The 26,982-nt window shown below is 37.3% G+C and overlaps 1 protein-coding gene across 5 annotated transcripts in view; it reads right to left on the bottom strand.

Annotated features, from left to right (window-relative positions):
• LOC112980278 (multiple C2 and transmembrane domain-containing protein 1) overlaps window positions 1–26,982 on the bottom strand; it is a 286,913-nt gene that overhangs the window by 143,593 nt on the left and 116,338 nt on the right. For 4 of the 5 annotated variants that reach the window (XM_064499933.1, XM_064499935.1, XM_064499936.1 and 1 more), the window contains exons 3-6: window positions 17,589–17,731; window positions 14,735–14,814; window positions 14,077–14,185; window positions 6,905–6,943 (exon numbers count right to left, since the gene is read on the bottom strand). In XM_064499933.1, the coding sequence (XP_064356003.1) occupies window positions 6,905–6,943; window positions 14,077–14,185; window positions 14,735–14,814; window positions 17,589–17,731 (371 nt within the window). The remainder of the gene's footprint in view (window positions 1–6,904; window positions 6,944–14,076; window positions 14,186–14,734; window positions 14,815–17,588; window positions 17,732–26,982) is intronic. The other variant, XM_064499934.1, reaches the window with a different exon arrangement.

The following is a 26,982-nucleotide window of genomic DNA, read 5'->3' as shown; positions in this document are numbered from 1 at the left end:
TAGGGTTATCATTAGTATTGTAAGAGAAAAGAGAAAGTACATGAGAAGTTGACACTTTTTCTTCACGCTTCCCTCCAGAATTTACCATAATACTATGGCTTGATGAGAAAAAGCGGATAGATGTTATGTGTCTTTCCCCCCGACGCTATGCTTGGCTAAAGAGGCCAAATCATTTGTTTCTCTGCTTGTCCTTAAAGTACTCAAAAGGTTTTACTGATGTGTTCCTCGTGTGCCATTAGTGCAGCAAGTTTAGCTATGCCCTCCACACGTAAGGTCTAATCCTGCTTGAATTCAATTCAATGGCAATTCTGTTTCAGACATGAAAAAGACAAGAGTAGACCCTTATTCAGCTGAAAATAATTTTCAGTTAAATGAACAGTATTTCTGACAGAGCTCTCTTCTCCTAGCTTTGACTAAAAGGTTCTGTCTTCATTAAAATTCCTTTCCTCAACTAATTATCCTTACATAGGAAAAGACGGTAAAAGCTAAACTTATTTCTTGGCATATGAATTGTAAATAAAGGTACTGAGTATATCAATTAGATATTTGTAGGATTTGTAGGAGTAGGATTTACCAAAATAAGCTGGTTTTGTGGGATAGCACCTCACTTACCCTCCAGCACAGCTGCTCAAAAATTTTCCAGTTAAACAGCTTACCACCAGGAAATGCTGTTCAGAGAAAATCCAAACGCTATGTGAGAACAGGCCAATTTCATCAGCACTTTTAACAGAAACAAGGAATACAAACGACCTGGTTGGCCCATCTTCCTGGCTTTTGGCTACCTACCCTCCTTTCCCGTGTCTCCAGGCTCACTAACTCAGGAGTACACTGCCCAGTGAACACAGGAGCTGTCAGAGTGCCCAGGTTCTTCACGGCACCCCTCACCTGCAAGCTGGCAGCTAGGGAGGACAACGGTTGCCTACGAAGCAAGATGATCATATGCCAAAACTACACACTCTCAGTTTGGAAGACCAACACAGAGACACTGAACTTGGTCACTCCCATAGGCCTGCCTTGTAAATTAAGCAAGCAGAAAGCGAGAACATGTTGACAACTGAACAAACCAGCCTTAACTTCTAAATGTGTTCCTGCCTGAAAACCCAGAATGAGAAGATGCAGGTGCTGCACTCTCCTCTCAATTACTGAGCTAAACATGGATATTCTGCTTATTTATGAAATATGCTCTATGTACCCTATATAAAATCAACAGAATTTCTTGGCAGATATCATACCTTGGTACACTCATCTTAGACACTATGAAGTTTATGAAGGTTCTGAGATGAAGCCAAACAGGTTTGTGACATCTCTTTTTTCTGGGAATGACCAGTAATCCCACATTGTGTAAAATCCCTCTGCTACAGCACAAGCTGGGAGACATATAAAGCATCTGTAAACATTATGCAGAGTCTTAGTCTTTCGGTCTTCTACAAAGAGGCTTTCTACATGCTCTACAGCTATTAATGACTTAACATCCAGCAATGATTGCAAGTAAACCAATCTGACCAAGTAACCTCATATGACCTGTTAATTTCTCCCATCTTCTCACTATTCATTCTGACTTATTTCAGTTTACAGTAAAACTTCTCACTCCAAATACCGTTGCTTTGTTTCCTCTTACATGCTACCTTTTCATTAATAGCCGAACATTCCAAAATTTTCCTCCAAATTAAAAAAAGTATTTTTTTTTCATTCTAAGTATATCAATTGTGCCCAAATCACCGTGATAAAACATATCCACCCATGTCTACGGAAGAGACTAGCTTAATTTGCATCACGGGAGATACCGTGAGGGGCAAAAGCAGCTTTCTGATGGAAACTGTAGTTGAGCACTGGAATTGACTCTCTAGGGAGGTTGTAAAATATCCATCACTGCAGATTTTTATGGACAGATTAGACAAACACCTGTCAAACATAGTTTAGCTATCATGGTTCCTGCTTGAGGGTAGGAAGACAACTTTTCAGTCTGTTAGTCCTATTTTCTGTATTTTCCACACCTACTCTACACACAGATTTTTAAATAGCCAAGACACTTGAAAATCTGGGAGATGAGGGTCAGTCTGTTCACCAACACTCTCTGCCTTGCCCTTGGCCCCATCTCTCACAAACAGCCCTGTTTGCTTCCCAGGTTAAACTTCCAAAGCAAGTGATACCCATGTTATCCTGCAGGAATTGGTAAAACAGCCCTAAAGCCACTATCCCCTTACCCTTTTCTGAATTGACCTCCTGTAAGCATACAGCATACTGTACAGCAACAGAGAGAACAGATAAAATATTTGCTACCTTCATATTCCTCTCAAAAAAGTCTGCCTGCTCTGAATAAAACTCTGAAAGAGAATCTCAAAAAAAAGGCTTCTACTTAAATTAAAGCAAACAATAATTGTCAAATGCTGATAAAAATACTTGACAGCTCTAAATAATAATAATAAACTTCATGTATCTAAAAAGAGCAACATTTTACTCTTCCAGAGGAAGTACTGTCTGTGAAGTCAACACCTATTAGTAGGAGTTAACAAACAAAATATTTCACATTTTACAAAAAAAAAAATTGTTTTTTAAATGCATGCAGGCTCTTCCCTATCCCCCTTCCATACTATGATCAAAAAAAAGTTTGATTTTGGCTGCAAAACACATTTGCTCTGAAGCATAATTACTGCTTCATTGACCACAAGTCTGATATTTATCCTTTTGATTTCAACACTACTCCGCATTATGCAAGTGATAGAAGAAGTAAAATTTTATCTGGAAGAAAAAGGAAGAGAAGAAGTTGTTGGCAGTAAAGGCAAGACAAAAATAAGAAAGGAAATATCATCAGAAGCTAAGAGTAAGAATGAGCAGAAGTATTTAATTAAAGAGAACATCTCCATTTTGTACAAGGGAAAAATACTACATTTAAAAAGTCTTGTCTCTCCTCTGTCATCAGCTTTAGGATTAATAATGGTAAAGACAGCACTGAACATAGTATACAAATGACAAGGAGAAAGACTGTAATATGTCTATTTCTTATTCAGTGTTATGCTGCCAACGTTTTAATAGGCTCTCTTCCCATATCCTCTCATCAGCTATTGATTAAGACTCTGTGCTGTGGAAACATAGCAAATAAGGAGTTAGAATTGCTTTCTTTTTTTCCTGAATGTTTTCATATAGAAACATTAAGAGGACATTAACATTTTTCCTTCAAGAGTAAAAAGGAGAAAACAGCTCTTTCCAACTCATCTGTGCTGGCCCACGCTAGAAGTAGTAATATCTTCTTTCTCATCAAACAACTTGTAATATGAGGATTCTGCAATGAAAATCACTTCACCAAGCAGCTTTATCCACCACACTGTCATAGGCAGTGTTGACTATGAGTAACAAATTACCTCTCTAGCAAGCTTGGGCACTTCTGTGCTTCTATTCTATCTAAACCACAACATAACAGTGTTTGACCAAATTAGATCTGGTATCTAGAAAGTTTAGAAAGCAAGACAGGCTGATGGAGATTTTTTTTTCCTCAACCCAAATAACAAGACCAATCAGGAGAAGTCACCAGGAATTGCCAGGAACAAAAAGAAAGAAATGTAAGAAAACAGTATCAATTCTTCATGGGTGGGAGAAGCCCATCTAGAGAAGCAGGTAAAGTGGATGGGCACAGAAAGAAACTTCCACTCCATTATAAAGTTTCTGAAGAGAATTTGGGCTGCAGGCCACAACCCAGGAGGTACAGCAAGCAGAGAGAAAAGGCTATATTTTAAACAGAACAATTATGTATAAGTAAGAAAAAACTTGCACTAAAGAAAAACTGTGCAGTGGAAGAAAGCAGAACAGATCAGATACTATACATGAAGTGGAAAGTCTATTTGCATAGGTGAAATCTTTTCTAATAGCTGTATAAAAAAAATTTTTTTTTAATCTTCTATTTGGCTTAAATGAATTACTCCGACTAATCTGATCCTACACACCTTTTTTTTTTTCCCCCTGTATCACTTATCTGCTAACCCACAGCATATCTAAGGAATTGACCTCTAGACTATAGGAACAGAGGCGTGGACACATGGAGATTAGTGGGCAAACCGCCAGTTCACAGATATATCCATAAAATGTTAAATAGCCTATTTCCCTTTTGACTTGAGGTGTAATGAATCTTGCTACAGAACGAGTAGTAATCATTCTTGCAACTGCTAGAAATGAAGCTACTTCCTCTACCAGACTCCTCGGGAGAAGTCTGGGAAGCTGTAATCACCGATGAGCAGTTTGATTCAGTCCAACATCAAGATTGCAGCAGATGAGAGCAAACAGTCAACTGATGCAGAACAGTCAGCTGGTTGCAGAACTGAATGCAATTTGTAGCTTCCCAGCAAAGATGGTATGGTTTGTCTGGCTTTTGTTTGTTGTTGCTGTTACTGTTTCTCATAGCCCGTGCGGAGCCTTCTTTTGCTGAAGACAAGAAGGTTGATTTTCTTTTCCACAGGACTGACTTCTAAATCGTTTGAATTTCATTTTTGCTAGATTCACTGAAAGGTAAGTTGTCCCTACGACTGAGATAGTCTGAGTGATCTAGCTCCCACGAACATTTATCAAGATGATTGGAATAAAGAAAACAAGAAAGGAAAAAAAATGAACAAAAGTAGAAAATACATTGCTGCAACACCACTAGTGTTTCGTGAACATAAGTTTACACACAAAATAGGTAAGACACATAGGTGCATTTTCCTGGCTATTTCATGAGACCTAACTTCATCTTTAGGATACATACAGGAAAGAGAATTTGGAATAGAGATTCAGAATTTGGCCAAAGTAATTTTTCATATGTATATGAATACTGTGGTATAGAAGATCAGTTACCATTCATTTTACAACTATTACTCAAGCTAAATGCAACAACAGGCAAGTAATACAGATCATGAACATCAGTGATGCCATACTGCTCTGCATAATCATATCTTAGCTTTAGGCTATATATACCACAGAAAAGCTAGATGTAAAGTATAGAAGAGTTTTTAAAAACATCTTACTTCATCTCAGTCTGTAGAACCCTATTTATAGAAATGCCATCGTAAAGACTTCAGAGAGTTAAGAGAATACATTTAGGAAATTTTATAAAGATATCTACAAATCATGACTTAAAAAAATAATATTCATTTTTCTCAGCTTTCACAAATGTAAGACAAATACTTCCTCAAGTAAAAGGATCTCATATAGGAGGTTTTCTCTATTATTTAATAGGATAAAATACCTGTTTCTAGACCTCTTAAATTTGTGAATGATGTCTCATTTAATATTAATCATCCTGCACCCATAAAACCAGCAATATTTTGAGGGCATTCTTTGTAAATAAAGATTTTTTCATATGTTTTAATGACAGCCATTCAAAGATTTGGAATTCTAGGCGAGTGCCACAGGAGAAGGGAGCAGATTACAACGAAGGTGACTTCAGTTATAAAACAATGCAGTTTATCACACAGTTCTGTAGTTTAACTGAGAGATATCATCAAGGACTTCTGTTGATACATCGTATACTTGTACTTTTTTTATATATATATATATGGTATTATATATGGATTACATATTTAGGTAAAATTACAAATTTAGCTTAGATAAATGTAGAGAAATGCCATATTTAAATTCAGACTTTCTCTATTTGCCAAACCTTTTGATATGCCTCTTTGTGAAGGGCAACTATTGAATGAAGCGTTATCAAATGAATGTAATAAAAAAGAACACGTAAGTAATTCAGTTGAACAATTCTGAAGAATTCCCAACTATCATGTTGTACCATTCATTCAGGATTATCAAGGCTGACAACTGTGTCAATTACAAACGAAGTACAGGAAAATTCCTCATAAATCAAGTTTACAACTGTCACCCAACCACATTCAGCACATCAGAAGTTAATGTATCATTTGCAGGATGCAAAACAGCTGCACACTTCACCAGTTCCACAACTCTTCATCAACTCTTCAGAAGTTTGAGCATCTTACAAATTTCAGGAGAACTTGCATAAGCAAATTATTCCATGTCATCACTTCTCCAAATACCTTTATTACAGATTTCAAAAAGGAAACTGAGATTAAGTGCTGTCATGTATCACAAAAGCTACCTCTGTGAAAACCCCACATTGAATCCAAGAATTAACCCTGCTCTTCTTTAAAAAAGTTATATTATGCAAATGTCAGTGAGCCAAATGTTTATTGTTGACCTTCCATTTAAATTTGTACATCAGTATATCAAAAAAAGTAAATAGCTTTTTTTATAAACTCAAATCACCCTATATAGCCATTTCATTCTTCTCATTCCAACACTACCACAGTCAAACTCCCAGTCTAATCCCAGCAGGAAGAAAAACACACTTCTACAGCAAGATACTGAATGCGCCTCAAGATGCATCTAAAGAGCTGTCTGAAGCAGAGGCTAGGATGGATTACTTATGCACTTTACTCTTGGAAAATCTGGCTACTATTGCTCAGGGCGTGCATGTCCCATGATCAGGGAAATTCATCCTTGAGAACCAGTCCGAAAACTTTCACACACAAAAATTCTAATCAGTGACAGCAGTAAGTAATAGGAAAGCAAGAGTTACCATTTGTCAATAATTCTTTGTATTAACATTAGGAGTTAAGGAGCAGGCTTAAAAGAAACTGTTTATATATGACAGATAAAAGGTATTTGAAAAATAATTAGGATACCTTTACCGTTTATTAATTGAAGCTGCTGGATGACTCCAAGATGGGCTAAAATGCTATAACAAAGTTCAGAGATTTAAAGATTACATTAAAAGTTCACCTAAACTGTCATACAAAACAATTTTATTAAAACACAATTTGAAAGAGAATAAATCCTGCACCACAAGTTTCCAGTCCTAGAAAACATTTGGTAAAACATCATAGTTCTTCTAAAAAATGCCAGAAGACCACATGCTAAAAGTTACCTTACTTGATCTTTTCCAACTCTTCCTCATTAGCATTGTCTGAAAATAAAATAGAGCATTTTAATTACCTTTTACTCTGAAATACAGAAAAGGAGGCCAACTGTCTTCCAATAGGACAATCCACATTTAACCACCACTACAACTGAAGCAGCAACACAGACACTCCAATCACAACTACACAAGACTGAAATCAAACCAGACAACTAGAAGCACTGTTCACACCCAGGCATACTTTCTGGGTAGTATGTATTTCTTATTTCTGGAGGCAATGCAGTAATGTATGTGAAAATGTATTAAAAAAATAAAAAAAGCAGAGGTAAGCGATGAAAAACATCAATCTGCCATTACTGACAGTGACTTACGTTTTGACTGATACTGTCGATATTTGCTCTTTAACATACTCTAATTCTTCAGAACACTACTGTTTAGTTCAGCCTGTGTAGCCACAAAGATTAATCCTACATAGGGATTATTGGATGATATACATCTAACAATCTTTAAAGCTACCACTGCTACATAGGTCCACAGTAATGAAAATAGTTGTATTTTTGGATAATTATACAAATGGTCTACAATAAAATTCACACCTTAAGTTTAACTTCTAGAATTTGAGTAAGCTCTACTAGTTCTCACTCACTAAAAATAGTTATAGAGCCAAGTACTGTTAAATAATTAGATTTATTTAGAACCATAAACATTCAAGGCTAGATGATAGTATCATATTTATTGGATGACTGAGGAAGAGGAAGGTTACTATCACATCACATGACATATAACAACAAAAAAGGCTTCTTCACTGATACCACCGCACCACCAAACACCACCTTTTGTCATGAAAATTGGCGTTGGATATGTGGGCAGGGGAACAGGTAGCCCTTCAATGTCCTCCAGCTTGGGTTGACTGCTGGCCACTAGGTCCATTTGAACTACTCTCTCTCTAGGACAACGTCTGGAAGAGGCACATCAGCACCGAATCTGGTGCTCACCAACACTGCCTAACGAGACCATGCCTATAAGTCTACCAACTTATTTCAAACATTCTTCATTTCCTCAGGATAAATATCCATGAAAATTGCCTATGCTTTATTTTCTTTTGATAAAATACTAAAACTCTCAGTTTCCATAGAGTTATGTTAAACATTTTGATCTCTTCAGTTATATATATTCCGAGAACTGAAAGAAAACCAGTGCAATGCATAGGGTGTAATGTACCACAGACTGGTGGTAGTGTATTACATTTACTGAAATATATCTTATTGTCTTATTATTGACACCGTTCACTTTCTAGCTGTCAACTTATGAAGCTGTTACACTTTTCTTCACTCTTTAAAGCAAAACACACAAAAAAACCCACACCCAGAACCCCAAGTAGCCTATTACCTAAATAACCTGTAAAAACTGCTAGAGATAATGCTTTGTCATGCTGGAACATAAGGTGTCCACAGACATGGATTCTTAATCATTAAATAAAACAGATATAACAGTCAAGATGAACATGGACAATTTATCGGTGAACACAACTGCTGTTTAAAGCAGTGCTGTGGACATGCAGAGAGACTAGTTTGTACAATTTAACAACATTTAGCAGCCTGTGCTTACCCTGAACAAGAATAAATCAAAGGGCATTCATTTCCGCTGTGACTTATCTCATAAAAATAAACCTTTCTTTTATTGGACTATCACTAAAATACTTCTTGATTTTTATAATTTTAAAATATACAGAAATTTTCCATCTAAACACAGCTTGTGGGGAGGAGAAAACCAATTAGTTTGTCAGAAAGTTTCTAAGCTGCTCTGAATACTTAAAGTCTAAAGGCTCAAGTTCTGCCGTAGGTCAGTGATAAATATAACACTGCGACTTCAGCAAATGTACAAAGATATTAAATGTTTTAAAAAGCTGGAGAAGGCCATTTTACTCATTTTTATAGGTAGAATAAAAAAGGCATATAAAAATTAAGCAGCCTGAGGTGAACAGCAGTCCTTGGACAAGAACTCAGAGCTCCTAGGTCCTGCCCCAGGACCTGTGTCACCTATCCCAGGATGTTTCCCATTCTTGTAAACGTTTCATCCTACGCAAGTCAGCACAAAAGAAATCAGCTTCACCGGGATTTGAATGAGGCTGTAAGGAGGAGAATTTGGCCCAATATCAGAATCAACTACATATCTCATATTATTTCAGCTTTGAGCAGTAAAGTTTGTGTAGTAACTATGGAAACATATGACTGTACTGTTGAATGCACTGGCATTATCACCAGCTATAGCAGAAAAAGCCGAGGCACTCATAACTACCCTTAGAAGCCAATAAAATAAATAAATAGCATAGAACAGACTATGATGGATGACCTGCATGGAGCTATTTCATATGGAAACATTCCATGCTCCAAGTTCAATTCTGTCATTCTTTTTTTCTATGATATTATTATCCTTTTGACAGATAAAAAAAATTTAATTACATTATAAGATTTAAGACAGCAAGCAAACTGCAGCATATTAATGTTGTTAATATTTTTACATGAAGCAAACAAGTATTAAGCATCATTTAGGATAAATAATTTAAGGCAGGAAAAAATAATCCCATGTTTTATTCTTATTAAACAGCAACCTCCAAGTAACATTCATATGTTTCATTTGCTCCCTTTTCTATGCCTCTCAAGCACTAGGTAGCCGTAGAACAGTAATTCCCAATCTCTGCTGGCCACAAAGCAACTGTTCTGATCAAGTAACTAAATTTCTGATTTCCATAGCCAGGAGTTGCCTCTAAGACCTAGGCTGGAAACCACTGTTCTAGAGAATATGTGGGAGACATGCAGCTCAAACGAACTCACAGGTACTTTGTAAGTTCTCCAGTGACGAAATCTGTGCACTGAATTCTGCTAGGGAGAGAGCCAGAAAAACTTACATGCACTGCAGCACCGATGATTACAACACAGAACACAGATCCGCAGACATCACGTACACAGTTTTAATTGGCATGCACGCAGCTACAAATGACACATTCGCATGCATAATAGGACATGTATTCAAAAATAAAGATTAATAGAATACAGTCTGAATTTAAAAACAAAAAACGAAAACAAACAAAAAAAACAAGCTTCGTTTGAGCAGGCCTAAGAAAAATTTTAAATTATGCTCTTTAAAAAAAGTAATTAATGTAAAATAACACATACAGTACATCATACACACCTTACTTTTAGAATTAGACCTAAAAGTACATTTTTTATAGTTCTCATGGGTTTTACATGTTTTTATATACACATATATTCACATACTTTTTAAAATTCTTCTTTGTTTGCATTGGTTGTCTAAGCTATCTGTGCTCAAAGCAAAATTATGACAACTGCTATATTAATGTAAAGGACAAGTATTAACACCACAGAGCAAATGAAAATAAATTATTGGAACTAGTGCTACCGCAACTTACTTCCGTCAGGCTGGATTTTGGAGAACAACAAAATATTGTAGTATTGTTGCTACTAAATACTAAAGGTGTTCTTATTTCTATAGTTGCATAAGAATAATTCATTTATGATTTTTGAATCCAATTTTATTAAACAAAGTTCAAAAATTAGCATGAATCAGGTTGTCTTCATTTCAATAAAAATCAAAAGAATAAGAGATTTATTCATTTACATGGTTCAACCATGCAATTATACTACAAGATTATTAATTGTAAAATTTACATATGTATGCCTTTAGAATAGGCATTAGGTCACAAAAGGCAAAAGTTATTTGGAAACAACAAGTGTAATCTGTTTTTATCTTAGGAAATGGGACCTGTTAGCAATAAATTACAAGGAAGAACATCTCCCCAGTCAGCATACTGGAAATCTGCATCTCATCACAACTTCTTTTAGAAAGACAGGATACTCTTTCATCAGTAGTGCTTACTTTTTTAAATTATTTGTAATAGTACCACATTTAGTGGTCTCTCCTCTCTCTTGTAGACAGGAAACAATATACAATAAGCCCCCCCCCCCCCCCCCCCCAATTTTCTACCATTTCACTCCAAACTTCCAACCGGAATAGCTTATCCTCCAACACAGGTGCTAAAAGCCTCAGTATTTACCACATAGTATAACAGGATGCATTCCCCTGTAATACACAGCTACATTATTTTGACATACCAACAAAATGCATTGCTACAAGATTTGCCCTTTATCTACACATTAATCCCGAATGCATAAACTCCAAAAAACTCCCAACCTCTCCAGTCCAGGTAGCTAAGGATCTTGTTGGGAAGTCTGATCTGCATCACAAGCTTAAACAGTATGTTCACAAACGGCAAGCTTTGTTCACAAATGGCTGAGATTTGGATTATTAGTACAGAGCTGCCCAATATATGGGATCGAATGCAGTGATACTTTGATGCTATAGCCACATGGGAAAGCTAATATGCCTTTTGTTGAAGCTATTCTTTTTTCTTTACCCTCCAATGGTCTTAATAGGCATTCTCAATTTAAGTGTATGAAATTTAAGTTCTTTATGTACAGCAATGAATTTCTGAATTAAGACTGATTTAGTTTAACAACTTTCCACCATTTACATGACAATATGCGCAAGCAGGTTAGAGTTATCCATTGAGCAAATCAAAACTTATTCAGAAGAAAATTATCTGCAAAATATAGGTGATATACCAACCTAACAGGATTTAAGAATATTTGTAAGGATTCGGGGAAAAAAAAAATGCATGTGATCTGGACACAGTGTTTTCTATTTCTTGTATGCAAGAACTATTAAAGCATATTTAGAGGGGCTCACTTTTTTTTTTTTAACATCTATGCCAAAATATATTTCAATTAATTTAATTCAATTAAATTAAAATAATTTAAATTATTGCCTATATACAGATAACTGGGTAGAAAAGAAGCAGTAATCATTCAAACAGCACATTACATAATTTGGGAATGTAGGAGTTACTTTAATTACTATTTTATATGGTCCACATTTGCATAGCAGTAAATACAGGCAGAAGTTAGGCTTAACCCTCTAACACAACATTTGAAAATTTATTCATCTCAACCACATTACATTTAATCAAAATCATCCTCACTATTACAAGACATTTTAAAAACAACCAAGGATGACAATTTAATTGGAGTGATATATCTTGTAATATATCTGCTCCCTAGAGAGTAAATAAAATCTAATGAATAAGTAAATTCATGTGAAAACTGAAAAAATATAATTACACTTTGAATTATTAAACCCATAACATATTCTTATACACCAATTCAATAGTAACTTCGTAGGTCATCTTCCCCTCCCTGTAATACAAATTCTCTAATTCTAATAGAATTCTTGTTAGAACTGTTCTGAGATACATAACTTGGGCAAATTAATGTCTAAAAAGAAATATAAAACTTCAGATTAAGAATCAGGTACTGAATCTTGAACATTTTCAGAATGAAGTCCAATATAACAGCAGTTTAGATGAAAAGAAAAACTAGTCACTTGAGGTAAAGTGAACAGCTTAGCTTACTAAACAGAAGACTAATAACAATGTATAATACCATTAAACCAATTATTCCTCTTATTAGAGTAACAAGCAACTGGGTACGCAAAAGGTTGCTATCCAGCAACTCTAGCACTCCCACTACTTCTCAGATTCAGTTACTGAACCACTGAATAAATACCCCTATGAAAAAAGACATGCTACTGCAGTGTCACAGTTTAATTTTTTCAACTGTGCTTTTCCTTAGCTCTCTTTGTGTAAGAGAGTATATCGTTCCTTAATACTGAACAGCACAGTATCTGTCCTATCTGTATGATGAAAAGAGGAAACAAACCTACTTCTGCTGTCCACATTAATGGCTTCCCATATAAAAGCATAATATTTCTCTGCCTCATGACCTTGGATTACAGGAGGATAATGCCAAAGTAGCTGGAACAACAAGGCTATTACCAGCTGACTCCAAAAGGCTGTTTTTATCCAATCACATACAAAAAATACTGTAATCAAATATGCTTTCCAATTTAAGTGATAAACACTTTAGTGGTGCAAATTTGCAAGACATTGTTCTGAGCTGTTCAGATGAAGTTATTGTTTAAAGAAACAATAATACATTTAAAAAAAGAAAAATTTCCAAGATATTATCATCAGTCTCCATTATTTTTGGAATGTAACAAAGAAAATTAATAGATGAGAAAGCCATTTCCAAAACACTAAATCTCTGTCATGCCAAATACCAAACACCTAATTCCAATAATTGACTTATTAGTCTATTTAATTAGAGCTAGAAGAAAAGCAGAAAAAGAACAATATAACAACTCATTTATCCTCCTCACGTTGGGTACTCAACAGGATGTGTCATACTCATGTTCCATATCATACATAAACACGTACATAAAACCCATATAGCTGACCACATTCATATTTACAGAACAGAGACTGAATTTGAATGGAGAATTTCATCAGATTAATACTTTTTTCTTGACTTCTGATGCCAAAGAAATCCATGTTATTTTATGACCACTGAACAGGAGTCCACTGTATTTCTGTCATAAATATTTCTACCACAAATGTGCCACTACTACTGAAGTCAAAAGTCAGACAAAAACTAGTAAAATACATCCAACTAAATTCAGAATTTGTCACAACTAACAGGACCTATAAAAACAGAAACTATTTTCAGTAACAGCTAAGCAGCTAAGAAAACAAAGATTTAGGAAGGAATTATAACAAACAGAAAAATGAGCAATTTTCTAATTGGAATATTTTCATGAAATTGCAAAATATCAAATAATACTTCATAGCTAAATGCCAAGAAGCATAAATGCTACTTCCTTCAAGTTTTTCTTTTCAGTGTGGAATAGGATTCAAACATTTGTACTTGGAGACAGCAGCACTAGGTCCAAAATTCCTTGGCAGTAATAAAACTGGTCTATTGACGTTCTTCCATATCAACCATGAGCATTCACCTGCAAATGACTTTACTTGAAACTGCTGAACACTTATGTTCAAGCTAGATCCCTCACTGTTAGCACACAGAGGATCCAACTTGAAGCAGACTAAGCATGCTGTACTGTATCAGAAATACTACTTAGCATTGTCTTAAGAGCTAGAAAAATCATACTTGTTTCAGGATATATGTTTTACTCTTGCAGTGTTTTAAATCATCCTACCACAGAAGGACCACAAGAGTGAAAACACTTATGAAAACATTTAAACTTACTACTTCTCGCTGTTCTTCTCTAGGAGCCAGTAGAACCGATAACAATATACTTCCCAGGTCATGGTCAGGGTAGTGAGGATCCTTAAGACTCAAGGTAACATCTGTTTGCCTAGGAGACAAAAACATAAACAAATATTTTGATTTCAGGCTCTCATATAATGAAATTTCTGAATCATAAGAATTAATGGAATAAGCATTTATAGGAAGCTATTTGAAAATGACTTTTTAAGTTTAGCCTATGTCTATTTTTAAGAATTACAGCCTAAGTACTCATAAATAAATATTGTTACTCCATGTTAAGTACCTACACATGCTGAAGTAATTAAATCTGAAATAATATTAATTTCAATTAAGAGAAGAAAAATAAACTAAACAGTAGGTGATAATGCTGTGAATGAAGACAATAGGAAACAGGAATAAAGTGGTTATAAAACTAATCTCACTGTAGGCACTGTAACAAAGGTTTTTGCACAATCAGTTAATATATTGTTAACACTCTTATTACACTAATTCCCTAAACCTAAAGGGTTTTTCTTCTGTTAGCTTTATGTGACAGCGGTTTATTATTTTTATGCATAATGTTCTATTTGCAATTCCACAAATATGAAATTAGCAGACCACAACAAGGAACTACTCCGTGGGCTTGTTTGTGCCATACCTGTTTAATTCTAACGACGTGAGATCCAAAAATGCTGAACCAATGAAGTCATCTTGAAGTCCAAAGTCATAATCAAAGACCTAAGATGCACAGGAGACGAAAGCATTTTCCAGCATTAGTTTGTTTGTTTATTTGTTTTAAAGCTCATGTATGGTTCTTGAAACTCAATTTCCAGAGCTAAATCACATTTCCCATATTTTAAATCAGCCTAGCTAAAACTAAGCTGAAATTTACTGGCTGCTAAATAAAGTTCAAAGCTGCTTTTTTAAAGGTCAGAACGTGCAACGTAAAGACACATGGAATGTAATACTACTAGTCTATTTGATGTGAACGCCATCAATTTTATAACAACAAAAAAAAAAAGCTTTTTTTTTTTTAAATAAACACAGGCACTAAAAGAAGACAACCAAAAAAATGACTAAAGCAAGAAGTGCTTGTTATGCATCAATTATGAGTTTTACAAATCACAAGGCACAAAGGTGGGATATAACTGTGAAAAAGGAGATTATTGTAGCACTTGCATCAGTATTAGGAACGATAAAATTGTATCAGACTAAGTTTTGAAGGTTTTATAAATTTCTAGATTTTACAAATTTTATAATCTAAGATGAAAAATTAATGGATATATGGAGGGAAATATTGACATTTGTTATTCCGCTATGAGGAGCCTGCCTGCTAACTGGCTACCTAGTTGAGAAAGCATCTGGACAAACTTGCAGAAATCTAGACAGGAATCTGTGACTAGTACATTGAATGGTACCAAAAATTTGAGATGGGTTATACCTTCTCAAGGCAGAGGGATGTAGTGACACACTACAAAAGTCAAAAATAGGAAAATGTAAATTATCAAAATCAAACTTTTGGGGCAAGTTAAACTTCATGGCAAACATTGTCATAAGAATTTCTGAGAACTGGAATATACTTTCAGCTCTAAATAACAGTGACAGTCACAGATAGCTAGTAATGAAAATATTTAACTGAGATGTGGTGGCCCTAGGTTCAAGGTCTTTGATTTTGATATAACTACTTTAAATACTGTATTACAGAATCTCTTTTCCAGGCAGTTAAAACTGCTCATCTTATACAAATATCTTAATATGCACCGGCTTAAGACAGAAGTAAACAGCAATTGCATCACTCAGTGGTTAAAGCACTGCTGAGTGACACAAAGGATCGAATCCAAGTATTTGAACGTAAGTCCAGCATATGCAATCTACCTGAGTACATACACTCATATTTTTGATATCTAATTATCATTCTAATGTGGAAAGACAACAAAATGATAAAATCTCAGCTTATGTTGCAAAATAGAATTGTTTTTTCCCCATAAAAATTATCAGGAAAACATCAAATGAATGATTTCTGCTGACTTAGTAAAACTTAACTCTGTCTTAAAATACCTGAATAAGCTATGAAAATTTAAATATTCAGGTGATGTGTTCAGAGTACAAACACGGGAAGATACGCATTATACTGACAGACACAGATTTCCTTGAAAGACTAAGAATATATATTCCTATTCCCTTGTGACCTTATTGGAGGTATTGGGTATAAAGAAATCAAAACAGGCAGCTATGTTGTAACTGTGCCTCTTCGAATCTGCTTCTCTCTTTTTCAGTCCTGGAAACATGTTAATTCCTTCTGAGTTGCTGAGAGTAATACGAGCAGGAAAGTGCCAACAAAAAAACTATAATTAATTTTAACAGTTTCTGATAGTGATGCGCATTATCTGGGCAGAATACATGAAATTACTGGAGGAGACTGCCAATACAGAGACATACTCAGACTTTTTCAGTGGCGTTGATCTAATGATTCTGTAATTCCATAAGTATATTACAGTTACAATTTTTGTCATCTATTTCAGATTCAGATTAATAATAACATGAAGCATTGTATCATTTCAGACCAATTAAAAGGAACATATAGGCATGATCTAAGTTTCTAATAATTCTCAGAGAATTACTGATCTATGTATGTTCTAATTAGAAGCCTAAGACTACAGGTTTTTTCCTATAAAAAAATTCAATTCTGCAAAAGTTATCTACTTTGTTTTATAAAATTATGGATCACTTTTGGAAAGGCATCACCATAAGACATTTGGGTTAGGAAGTGCTTTTCCATTCCAAGCCTGTAAAACAATGACCTGGATCTTTTTTGAGTACAGGAACTTCTACATTTCATTCCAATATAGACAACTGAGAAATATTAGGGCACTACTACAAATTACTCTGCATACTGTTGGCCTCTCTTTGATTTAAAATAAAGAAACTTGATTTTTTTTTTTGAAGAAATGATGCCTCTCATGGTAAAGCTGTCCTCACTTGCAATATACTCAGACTAGCCAAAACGTAAAAGGAAAAAAAACAAAAAACAAAAACACCCCATGCACTAAAAAGCAAACATAAGCAAGCATATTGTGTTCAGAGTATAGATCATAAAATTTGTAAATAAAACAAGAAGAATTGGGTCTTGACTAATTTTCAGATTACTTGCAGCAAAGATTGGCTTTTAATGGGATAGATTATGCTTCATGTCAGAATTATCAGAATCATGTAATATTTCCATAAACAAAATGGATACCATCAACACAAAACAGTTTTGTGTTTTGTCCTAAGAACACACTAAAAATATAAAATTATGGCCTGAAACAAAGAAAAATTCCCGTACTTACATTATTTCTTTAGAAATTCCTACATCATCAATATACAGATGTACTTTAAATATTTTTCACCTCAAAATTCTTTAGTAATGTACTATTACACAACTTTTTTCAGTGTACAGAAATTAAAAAATATGAAATCCTTCAGTAACTATTCTGCTGTAATTTCACAGACAAACTAAGTAAGCGCCTCACCTTTATATATAAAGGTTCTCTGGGATGATCTATAAGAATGCAAGCTTTTTCTTCCCACACAGGATTGAGGTTCTTGTGTATTGTCTTACTTCTAAATACCTCTTTTCCTCCAATTTTGAACTTGACGTATGGATCACTGGTTCCTGTTAAAGACAGATATATGGATACAGTTAATTATACAGAAAAGAGAATAAATTATTAAACAGAACTGAATACAATCTTTCCTGATATTCAAATTAAAAATCAACAGAGGAGAGAATTAAAATTTGTTTTTACTGTCACATTTCATTTTACACAGTGTGATTACTCAGGTAACAGTGCGTTAACATCACAGAATGCGTGCTTACGTTATTCTTTGTCGTTTGGAATCCAAAGTCTGTTCATCGTGGATGAAATACTGGCTATACCAATGCAGTTTTTAGTCAATGAAATGTTGTCTTTAACAGCATTAGGATTTTTTCTTAATGTAATCACAAAAAATAGATTACCAGATCAAAACAATTTCCATAATACCTAGTTACATTACGTCTTTGAAAAGAGTCAGGAAAATACTAAGAACGGTTCCACTGACATCACTACCATAACTCCCATCGACTTCACTGTGCCCAGGGCTCCCACCTCAACGATGAAAGACTTCTTATAACGCTCTCGATGAGTGAATTCACTCCACAAAGTTCACAAACACCTGCTGCAGCAACCATAACTGCAGGAGAGGGCAGGAGGTAAGTACCCTGATACAACTAAGTAACAAGTTACTGCGACTAGAAAAATAATCCCATTAAGAAACAGAAATGTTAAAATGGACATGAATAGAGAATGGATAGGAACATCTGGGTGTAGACACATCAAAAGGAACAACCGGCAGAAGCAGGACTGTAAGAAGGGCACGTGTTGAGGGCACACAGATCAGCAGTTCACCCAGGCACACACCTACACATGCTTCTCGAGACATCCAGATTGGGAGATACAGCCAGCAAGTGAAAACCTGATGACGCCCACAGAGGGGCAACACAATAGAGAGAGAAATCACTGCCAGCTCTTAGAAGGTACAAAATGGCATGTCCAAAACCAGCACACAGTCACCATGTGGTGACCAGCACACAGTCACTGGCATGTCACCAGTTTGGATATCCAAACCAGCATGTGGCTCAAACTAGTAAGAGGCCCTGAGGATGTGAAGGGGTCTTGCTGGCCAGCATCCCTTTCCCAGGTCCTCAGAAGGAGTCCTTGACAAACACATCTTGGCGTTCACGAGCATGTGGGTGGGAGAGCGTGAACAAAAGTGACTGAAATCAGCTCTGCTAACCCGTGGGAAGAGGGGTGGCTGACCACAGGGAAAAGGCAGGGGCAGAGGAGGGAAAGTGCCTGCTGGATGCACTCCCAGCAGTCAGGCAGGCTCTGGGAAACCAGTCCCCAGCCTCCACTTTGATAAACACTTGTGCTGGAACACACCAGCACCGCTGCTGACAGTAGCGATCGTGTGCTCCTCCTCCGCAAACACGCCGCACTTCTACCCTTTCGCTGTCCTTCCCCTGCGACAGAACAGCATTTGGGGAACTGGCTGGTAAAATGGATTAGGGAACTGTTCCAGCTGAGAAATGCAGTTATTTTGCAGATGGATGGGTTCCTGCTTCAAGTTTGTCATACAGCTACAAGGAACAACAGTTGTGCCAGCTACTGTCCTTACTAAGCTGCTGCCTCAACAGAGGCTGAAGGAAGACAACTGGTCTTTTCCTGTGTATTTTTGAACACAAAAAAATGTAGTTGTGCCTTTAAAAAGTTGAACAGAAAATTCAAACTAGTGCCTTCCCTAAAACGCCAGTTGATAAGATTTCCCTTTTATGCAAGTGAAATTCATTTCATTGAAAGTACTGGCAGGAATTCATACTTTCAGTCCTGTCAGCTAACTCTCGACGATAGTTGTATTTGAGTCTAATTGATCCAAGCCTCTTTTAAAATAAACACAATTCATCTAACGTGAATAAAATTATGTCTTCATGAGTAACAGATAACTTATGAGACAGAAATGTTGATTTTTAACGGATCCCCCGAGCTCCTCCTACGGAGTTTTGTAAGAGGTTTGTGCCTAGGCCCGTCCCAAGCCGCAGTGGCTGCTACCCCAGGCTTCTGCACAGCAAGCCTGGCATGACCCCACCTCTTTGCACTATTTTATGCAGCCACAAGATGGCACTACTCTTTATCTTAAAGTATATATCCTATCCAAATCTGTAGCTGTGGAAATCTGGGCTCTCACATTTGACAGGGTTATGGCCATTCTCCTTTATACTTACGGGGACATGGTTTCAGCGGCGCTCATGTGTTTGGTCCAGCAACAGAAAAGAGTTGATTAACTTGATCCTTAGTTCTTCTGAGAGCCGCAGATTAACTTGCCTTTCAGCAATACTTTCAATTCTGCAAACTTCGCAAATTTTAAAACCCTTTTCAAAGTTTGAGATCTATGTAAAATACTGTTGTGAAATATATAATATACATAATGAATATTTTAAGATCAAGATGTTAAAAAGTTTAATACCAATTAACGCTTAAGTGTCAAATTTAGTAGCAGAGCTGGTCAAATGTCAGGTCCACTTGAAATACACTGCCTATATAGTGGCTTGGATCTCCATGCCGTAAGTGCTGGACACGCAACCACTGAGAACCTTGATTTAAAACAGCTATACTTTAAAGCTAAGAACTCATTAGATCCATTAAGTTAGAAACAATATGCTCTTCACAGGCCTCTCACCATGAGAAACAGAAAGAGGAGAAGGGAGGAAAAAACAAACAAACCCCACAGCTATGCAATCCTTCACTAATACTCAGCGGACTCGATACCAACCTTAGACATGGTCTTTTTAAGCATTAAGCTCAGCAGCCAACTCAACTTTCTTTTCCCACACCCATGACTTCCCACAGCCCAGGCAAAGAAGAATGCACAAAGAAACAAAAGGCTTTTCTGGAGCAGGTCTAGAACATTATGTCCGAGCAGCAAGGAGGCAGAAGGGAGAGCAGCACAGGGATCAAAACTCCATCCCATAAAGAGGTTTCTACTGAACAGCATCAAGCCACCGCCAGCACAGCTCTGGGTCACAGGGTCCAGCGATCTAATGATATAGATGCGTGCGTGTGTATATGTATATACACACACACGCTTGTATCTTTTAAGTTTTAAAAAATGTGAACAGTTCAATCTATATATGCAATATTTTTGCTCTTTTAAAGGAAAAAGAATCAGTTTACTCATGATCATAACTTTAAAAGCAACTACGAGTTCATTACACAAAAACAGAAAAATTCAAACACCCTTCAGAATGAGCCTTAAATAACCTGCCATGGATTCCTGTTACTAAAGTCTCAGACTTTATCGGTTTCCTTTCTACCAAATGATTCAAATGATATCAATGGATTCACATGATTCTGGTATACTAAGGCCTAACTGTTCAAAGGTTTGTCTTAACTGTAGAAGTTAAGAATATAGTGACAATGCTGCCTTCACTCACAAGTTTAAAATCGTCCTTTGGAAAAAAAGCCATCTGTGAGATGCAGCTACTTTGCTGAAGGATCACCACTGCCACTGAAAAGGCAATAAGGATTCTTTGCACACGGTGGCAGCCTCTCTTTTGCTACGAAACATCAACGTAACACGCACCTAAAGATGCTGCCAGCAGAAACTAGCCATCAGTACTAGCACACGTTGTTATTTGATCCTGTAAAACAAAACACCCCTCCAGTCCTGCAAATCCAACTCCCTAACACATACGGATGTGCCAAAAGACCACTCAGGGTGTTTCCTCTCTCTGCACACAGGCATCATCTAAACTGCACTTCGCTTTGCAAGTTTAGGGCACAGATTAGGTCTCTTGAGCAGACACAAAAGATGTCAGAAATATTTTACTGGAAATATATCCAAGATGTTTGTTAAAATTAATACTAAATTCCCTTCCAGAAGCAGAGAACCATGGTAGTGTAATTAGAGTGGAAACACAACAAAGGCAGATTTGGTCAGGATAACTATCTGAAAAAAGCTGAGAAAAAGAACCTAAGTGCTCTGTAAGCTTTAGACATTCACCTCATCATGTTTCTGAGGCTTCACATCAGGCCTCAGCTTTATTAGGCTACATGTTGAGCCAACTTTTTTTTCTTCGTAATGGAATCATATTTAATATAATGTGATAACCTGCTAAACGAAGAAAATTCAATACAGTACCAATGAACACAGGGATAAATGCAACCACAAGATCAAGTCATGAACATGAAACCATTCCCCCAAAACTGGTGCCAATGAGAGAGGAAGGATAAGGCGAAAATCCCCATATTCCCCTACAATATTTTTGTACTTGATGTGAGAGAAACTCAAACTCCCATCACGTCTGAAAATCCTCTGCTGAAGAGCTACCTGTAACGTATGCAATGGGAACTAAACATCCAAATCCTAAAGGCAAGTATTTTAAAATCTTACACTGAAGAGAAATTACAGGTAAGAAGTGTTCATGCTAGTATATAAAAAAAGCAACAGTATAACTAAATGTAGGTGAACGACAATTAAAAAACAGCAGGTTTTTAGCCCTCGCTTTATATTGTACTTCACATAAAAAAATTTTTTCCTTTACATTTTAGAAAAATAATGAGTTAGGAAGTACATTTATTACACAAGCTAATTATTTCACTAAATGCTTAACTACTTAACACTAAAAAATTTACTAACCATGACTAAATGCACTGATTTTTCCAAACACTGCTATCCATTGACTTATTCAGTTATTCAGAATAACTTCTGAAATAGAATATAAAGCCATATGTAAGCCTTCTCCCAAAAAATAAGAGTGATTTTACCCACAAAAGCTCTTACATAGTTAAGATGTTCAGCACTGTCCAACTAAAACTCCACTTTTAACTTTAGGGAGGGTTTCAGGGGCAGGGGTTAAGTTATTGTCACAGACCTGCATTATTAAGCTTTTAATTTTCTGTCTGGGAACACCTGGTTTTCAGATGAATGAGGAAAAGCTCTCACCAAGGAAAGCAGAACAGGTCTGAGGAACAGACCCTCTTCTCTGCTCCCTAAGGCTTTAGTCATAGGGGAGGAAAGCAAACCAGCCCATCGAGGTCCTGCTTGTAGGTAGTTATCACGGCTGCAAAGCGGGTCCAATGGACACAAGAAGATCTGCACCTACCTGCAGCAAGCCAAACAATCTCAACCTAGGGAATTTCACTTAATTTAATTTATTGCCAATTAACATAAACTTTTAATTACTGTTTCAGCTATTGAGAAAAAAAATTAGATGATGACTAAGCAAACATTTAGGTAAACACCTTCCCTCCCGCTTTCCCAGGATCAGTTTCAGACACCTCCTCTCCCCCCTTCCTCCCCCTCCCCTGGTCGAGCGCTGGTTCTGGCATGGGCCACTGGGGGCATCACCGCCCCACCACAAGTCCCCCCCACGGCTGCGCCCCTCAGGGGTGCCCCCACCTTGGCACAGAGCACCCCCTTCCAGGAGCGCATCTCCAGCCATGTCCCAACAACATCCCCTTCACTCATCTCCTTCAAAAACAGGCCTCTCCACACACCGCCTTCACGTGCCCTCCCAGACCTCCCCTTGTGCCTCCCGCGTCTCCCCACATCTTGGCCTCCTCATGCACCTCCTGCCCCTAAGGGCTGCCTCCCTATCTTAAACGCATCTAAGTAGCGGTCCCACCTGCTCCCCTGCCGATGCCAGTTTGGGGGGGGGGGGGGGGGAGGGGAAATGATGGGCCCAGGACATCTCCTGGCCTCTGCTGACACTGGGCACCCCTGCGGCCCCACTACCCAAACCCTGCCAGCTCTGCATCCCCCCCTTTTTTTAAACCTACACAAGCATTAAAGCTAAGCAGCAATGTTCAAAAGGCTGCATCCCTGTCCAGGTGCTAAGGCGCCCACCAGCCTCCTCCGGACGCACCACAGGCACGCCCAGGAAACGCCCCGCACTATGAATTACAAGCGCGGTCCCTGCTGCCAAGGGCTCCATTCCAGCTCGCTCATACGCAAGGCGACACAGCTAAGCGCGCCCTGAAGCAGTCAGCTGATGCTAACCTGCTACCTCAGCCCTCCACATCACATACCAGTGTGCAAGAGAGGAAGGCTGAAGCTCCCCACAAATGGTCACGCCCAACTACCCCCCAGGGGATGGCACCTCCACAGTACCCAATGAAAAATATTTTCTGTACTTGCATGGAAACCTACCCACTCAATCCTAGGCCCGTGCGTCACAGACACCTTCCAGGAGCCTGAGGACACCATGCCTCCCACCACACACGCACTATCACCAATGCATTAGTTAACTCACCAAGTTTGTAGTTGCATGATGCTACACTGCTCATATTTGCAATATGCAAACAAAGTTCTGCCCCGAAGCTGGAAGCCAAGGTCAAAAAAAGCTCCGCTGAACCATAAAGAGCATCCAAGCAGGGATTAAGACTCTCTTTAGCATCCAGATGATGCTCATTTGTCTTTCCCCAAACACCCCCATTCTGCTTAGGCTCCTGCTTAACCAGGAATTAATGACAAGGTCGTAGGGGCAGGGCAACACCAACATCCATGGGTGCTGACCCAAGGTGGCACGTTCACAGGGTAGATACCTACTCAACTGAAGTCTGGAAAGGAGTATAGCATTTGGTTCGACTGCATTAAACCTCTGAGCATGCCACCTTTCCATCCACGGTCATTAGTGTGTGCCCCAAAACACAGACATGCATGAAGTTAACAACTACCCACGTCTTTGCTTTTTTTTTTTTTTTTTTTTTTTTTATGCTGAGACTGTCATTTCACCTTCTTTAAGATGATAGACATAAAAGCTTCCTGAAGCTTTAGGTAACGCACTTCAACTTGGTTCAGGTTAGTGGTTTAAAAAGATACAAGCTCTAAAAAACATTAACTGGAAGTCACCATAGCTAAATAGGGCTTGCTGCTGCACAGCACATATGAGCAATATTACAGGAATAAGCACAAGGTAAAAAAGCAGTAACTAGGCAAAAAACATGGGGGAATGGATTTCTTCATGACTGCAAGTAAGCTAGCAACATAATCATTTCTAGAAGCAAAAATAAGGCCAAAGCATGTTATTAAACAATTCATTCCTGCTGAGAACTATAATTAAACCTCTGTCATGCCCTTCTGTTATCCTCCCGTTTTACTTTCAATCTTGGAAATGCTTCATCTGATCTACAAATATTAACAAAAGGAAGCAAACAGCTAAGGGTGTAACACTAGAGTCTGTATTGTGAAAGTGTCCTACGTACACTGGGATGGTTGACCCCGTAACTATTCTTCACAGCCAACTCTATTCCTCCTTCAGACAGTCTCATACCCTTTAAAGGAACAGAGGCATTTCTCACAAAGCAACTCCCGAACTTCCTGAGATTTTTGCTCAGCATAGTGCCATGAGCCAACAGTAAACAGCTGGCTTTAATTCACCAGGTCCAGATGACTCAGCTACCACTGCCTATAGGTGGCACCTTCCAGGAAAGGAAGAAGGGCAGAAACCCATCAGCTGCCTACCATCTCTGCACATACATCTCTGAGCTTATGTTCATCCTTAATACACAAGGTTTTGCCTAGTCCTTAACCTCAACCACCTTCACACACAGGACTTTATTAGATTTTTACCTGTAGTTATCTGATCACCAAATAAATAAATCTATCATAGAAAAGCTAATCAGGACATTCCATACATCTTTTTTCTAGGCTACAAATGTTCACTGTTGATTTCATGCTAACTGTATAGGACCACAGAGATGTGCAATAACTTTGAAGCCATATTACCTGTAAAGCTTAACTGTTAATAAAAATCACTTGGTCTAGTTTCATCCCATGCAGAACTCTTTCACTAACATCCAGCTCTTTCCCCTTCTTTCTGACTCCAGACACACTCATTCCCTGAAGTGTCTTAGCCTCCTGTTATCATCTCTATTACACTCCAAGGCAGAAAAAGGCTGGGGGAGAGCTCTTGATTGAGTACCTTAAGTAAAACATCTATCAGTTCATAACACTATACATACTTTATATTTCCAAATTCTAATACAAGAGCCTCACAGCTAAAAGGAAACACAGCAGAATACATCTGCTCAGGAGTACTGATATTCCAAACTTTTATTGTTAAAGCTAAGGAAAAGAGTTACCACAAATTATTTGATATTAATTTAACAAACAAATAGTAGTCTCTTATTAACTGCAGTCTAAGACTATCTTGTACAAAAGCTGCCAAGCCTATTTTCTAATAGGTCTTCAGCAACCTCCCGCATCCATAAACAAAAAGCAACAGCCTTCCCATACATAATCCTACTTCCTGTCCTTCCTAACAAAGAATTATCCACTCAAATCACCTACAAAGGATACGAACTGTTTCAAATGATGCAAAGCACTTCTGGACCACCTAATACTCTAAAAATGAAGATGCCAATTACAAATTCACAGTCTCCACCACATGGACGTTACAGAATGCAGAGTTCCTTTACTCCAAAGTCAACAGGGAATATGAAAGTTTAATTATTTGGTGCCAATTAAAAAAAAATTGGTTATAGCAATCACATCTGTTTAGTTTTTCAAAGACTCACTTCTGCTCTGAAAAAATGTAGCTTAACTATCATGTTTCAATGTAGCCCACAATATGTGGCTTTGTTTAATAAACACTCATTTAAACAAATACTAATTATATTTGTGAAATAGAAACAAAAAAATAAGGCATAGTATTTGACTGCCGCGGTTTACACACTGGTGCTTATAAATGCCTATTTAGCACATAAAATTCAGCTTTGAAACAATAAAAGCCACTATATGAAAAAACAAATCACTGTTCATTATAAAAAATATTCAGATCAATTAGTACATCAGAGCCTTCTGTGCGAGCCACAAAATTCATTCCTTTTCACTGCCTCTCATGTCTTATTAGTACTGAACATACACAAGTTCCACCAGAAGGTAACAGTTATATCACTAGCAAAAAAGCAAGTTTCTGATAAACATATTGTCATATGTTTACTGGCAATGAAACCAAAATTCAGTCTGCCCCATTTCAGAGAACTGTTCCATAGATGCCTGGTCTTCTGAACTCAAATGTCTGTTGTGTCGACTACTTCACATGCTCCTATTCTCACCTGCCTTCACTAAGAAGTTCCTGTTGACTATCCAACATTCCCAATTCTAGTTAGTTACGCCCTCAACCCCCCCCCCCCCCCCCCCCCCAGAATACCGTGGTTTCTTATTTTGGGGGTGTCATTGTAGTAAGAGATTACCCCAGGAAGAGAAGCAAATGATTTTTATTTCTTTTTCCAAATGTGGCAAAAGCTTTAACTGTAAGTAGATTAAATGCTTTGGATGGAACAACTAGTATCAGTCTTGCATCTCATCTTTAAGTAGCTATTC

The sequence above is a fragment of the Dromaius novaehollandiae genome, chromosome W (assembly GCF_036370855.1).
Source record: "Dromaius novaehollandiae isolate bDroNov1 chromosome W, bDroNov1.hap1, whole genome shotgun sequence".
NCBI lineage: Eukaryota > Metazoa > Chordata > Aves > Casuariiformes > Dromaiidae > Dromaius > Dromaius novaehollandiae.
The sequence above is the reverse complement of the archived record's forward strand: the minus strand, read 5'-3'. Positions and strand labels throughout refer to the sequence as shown.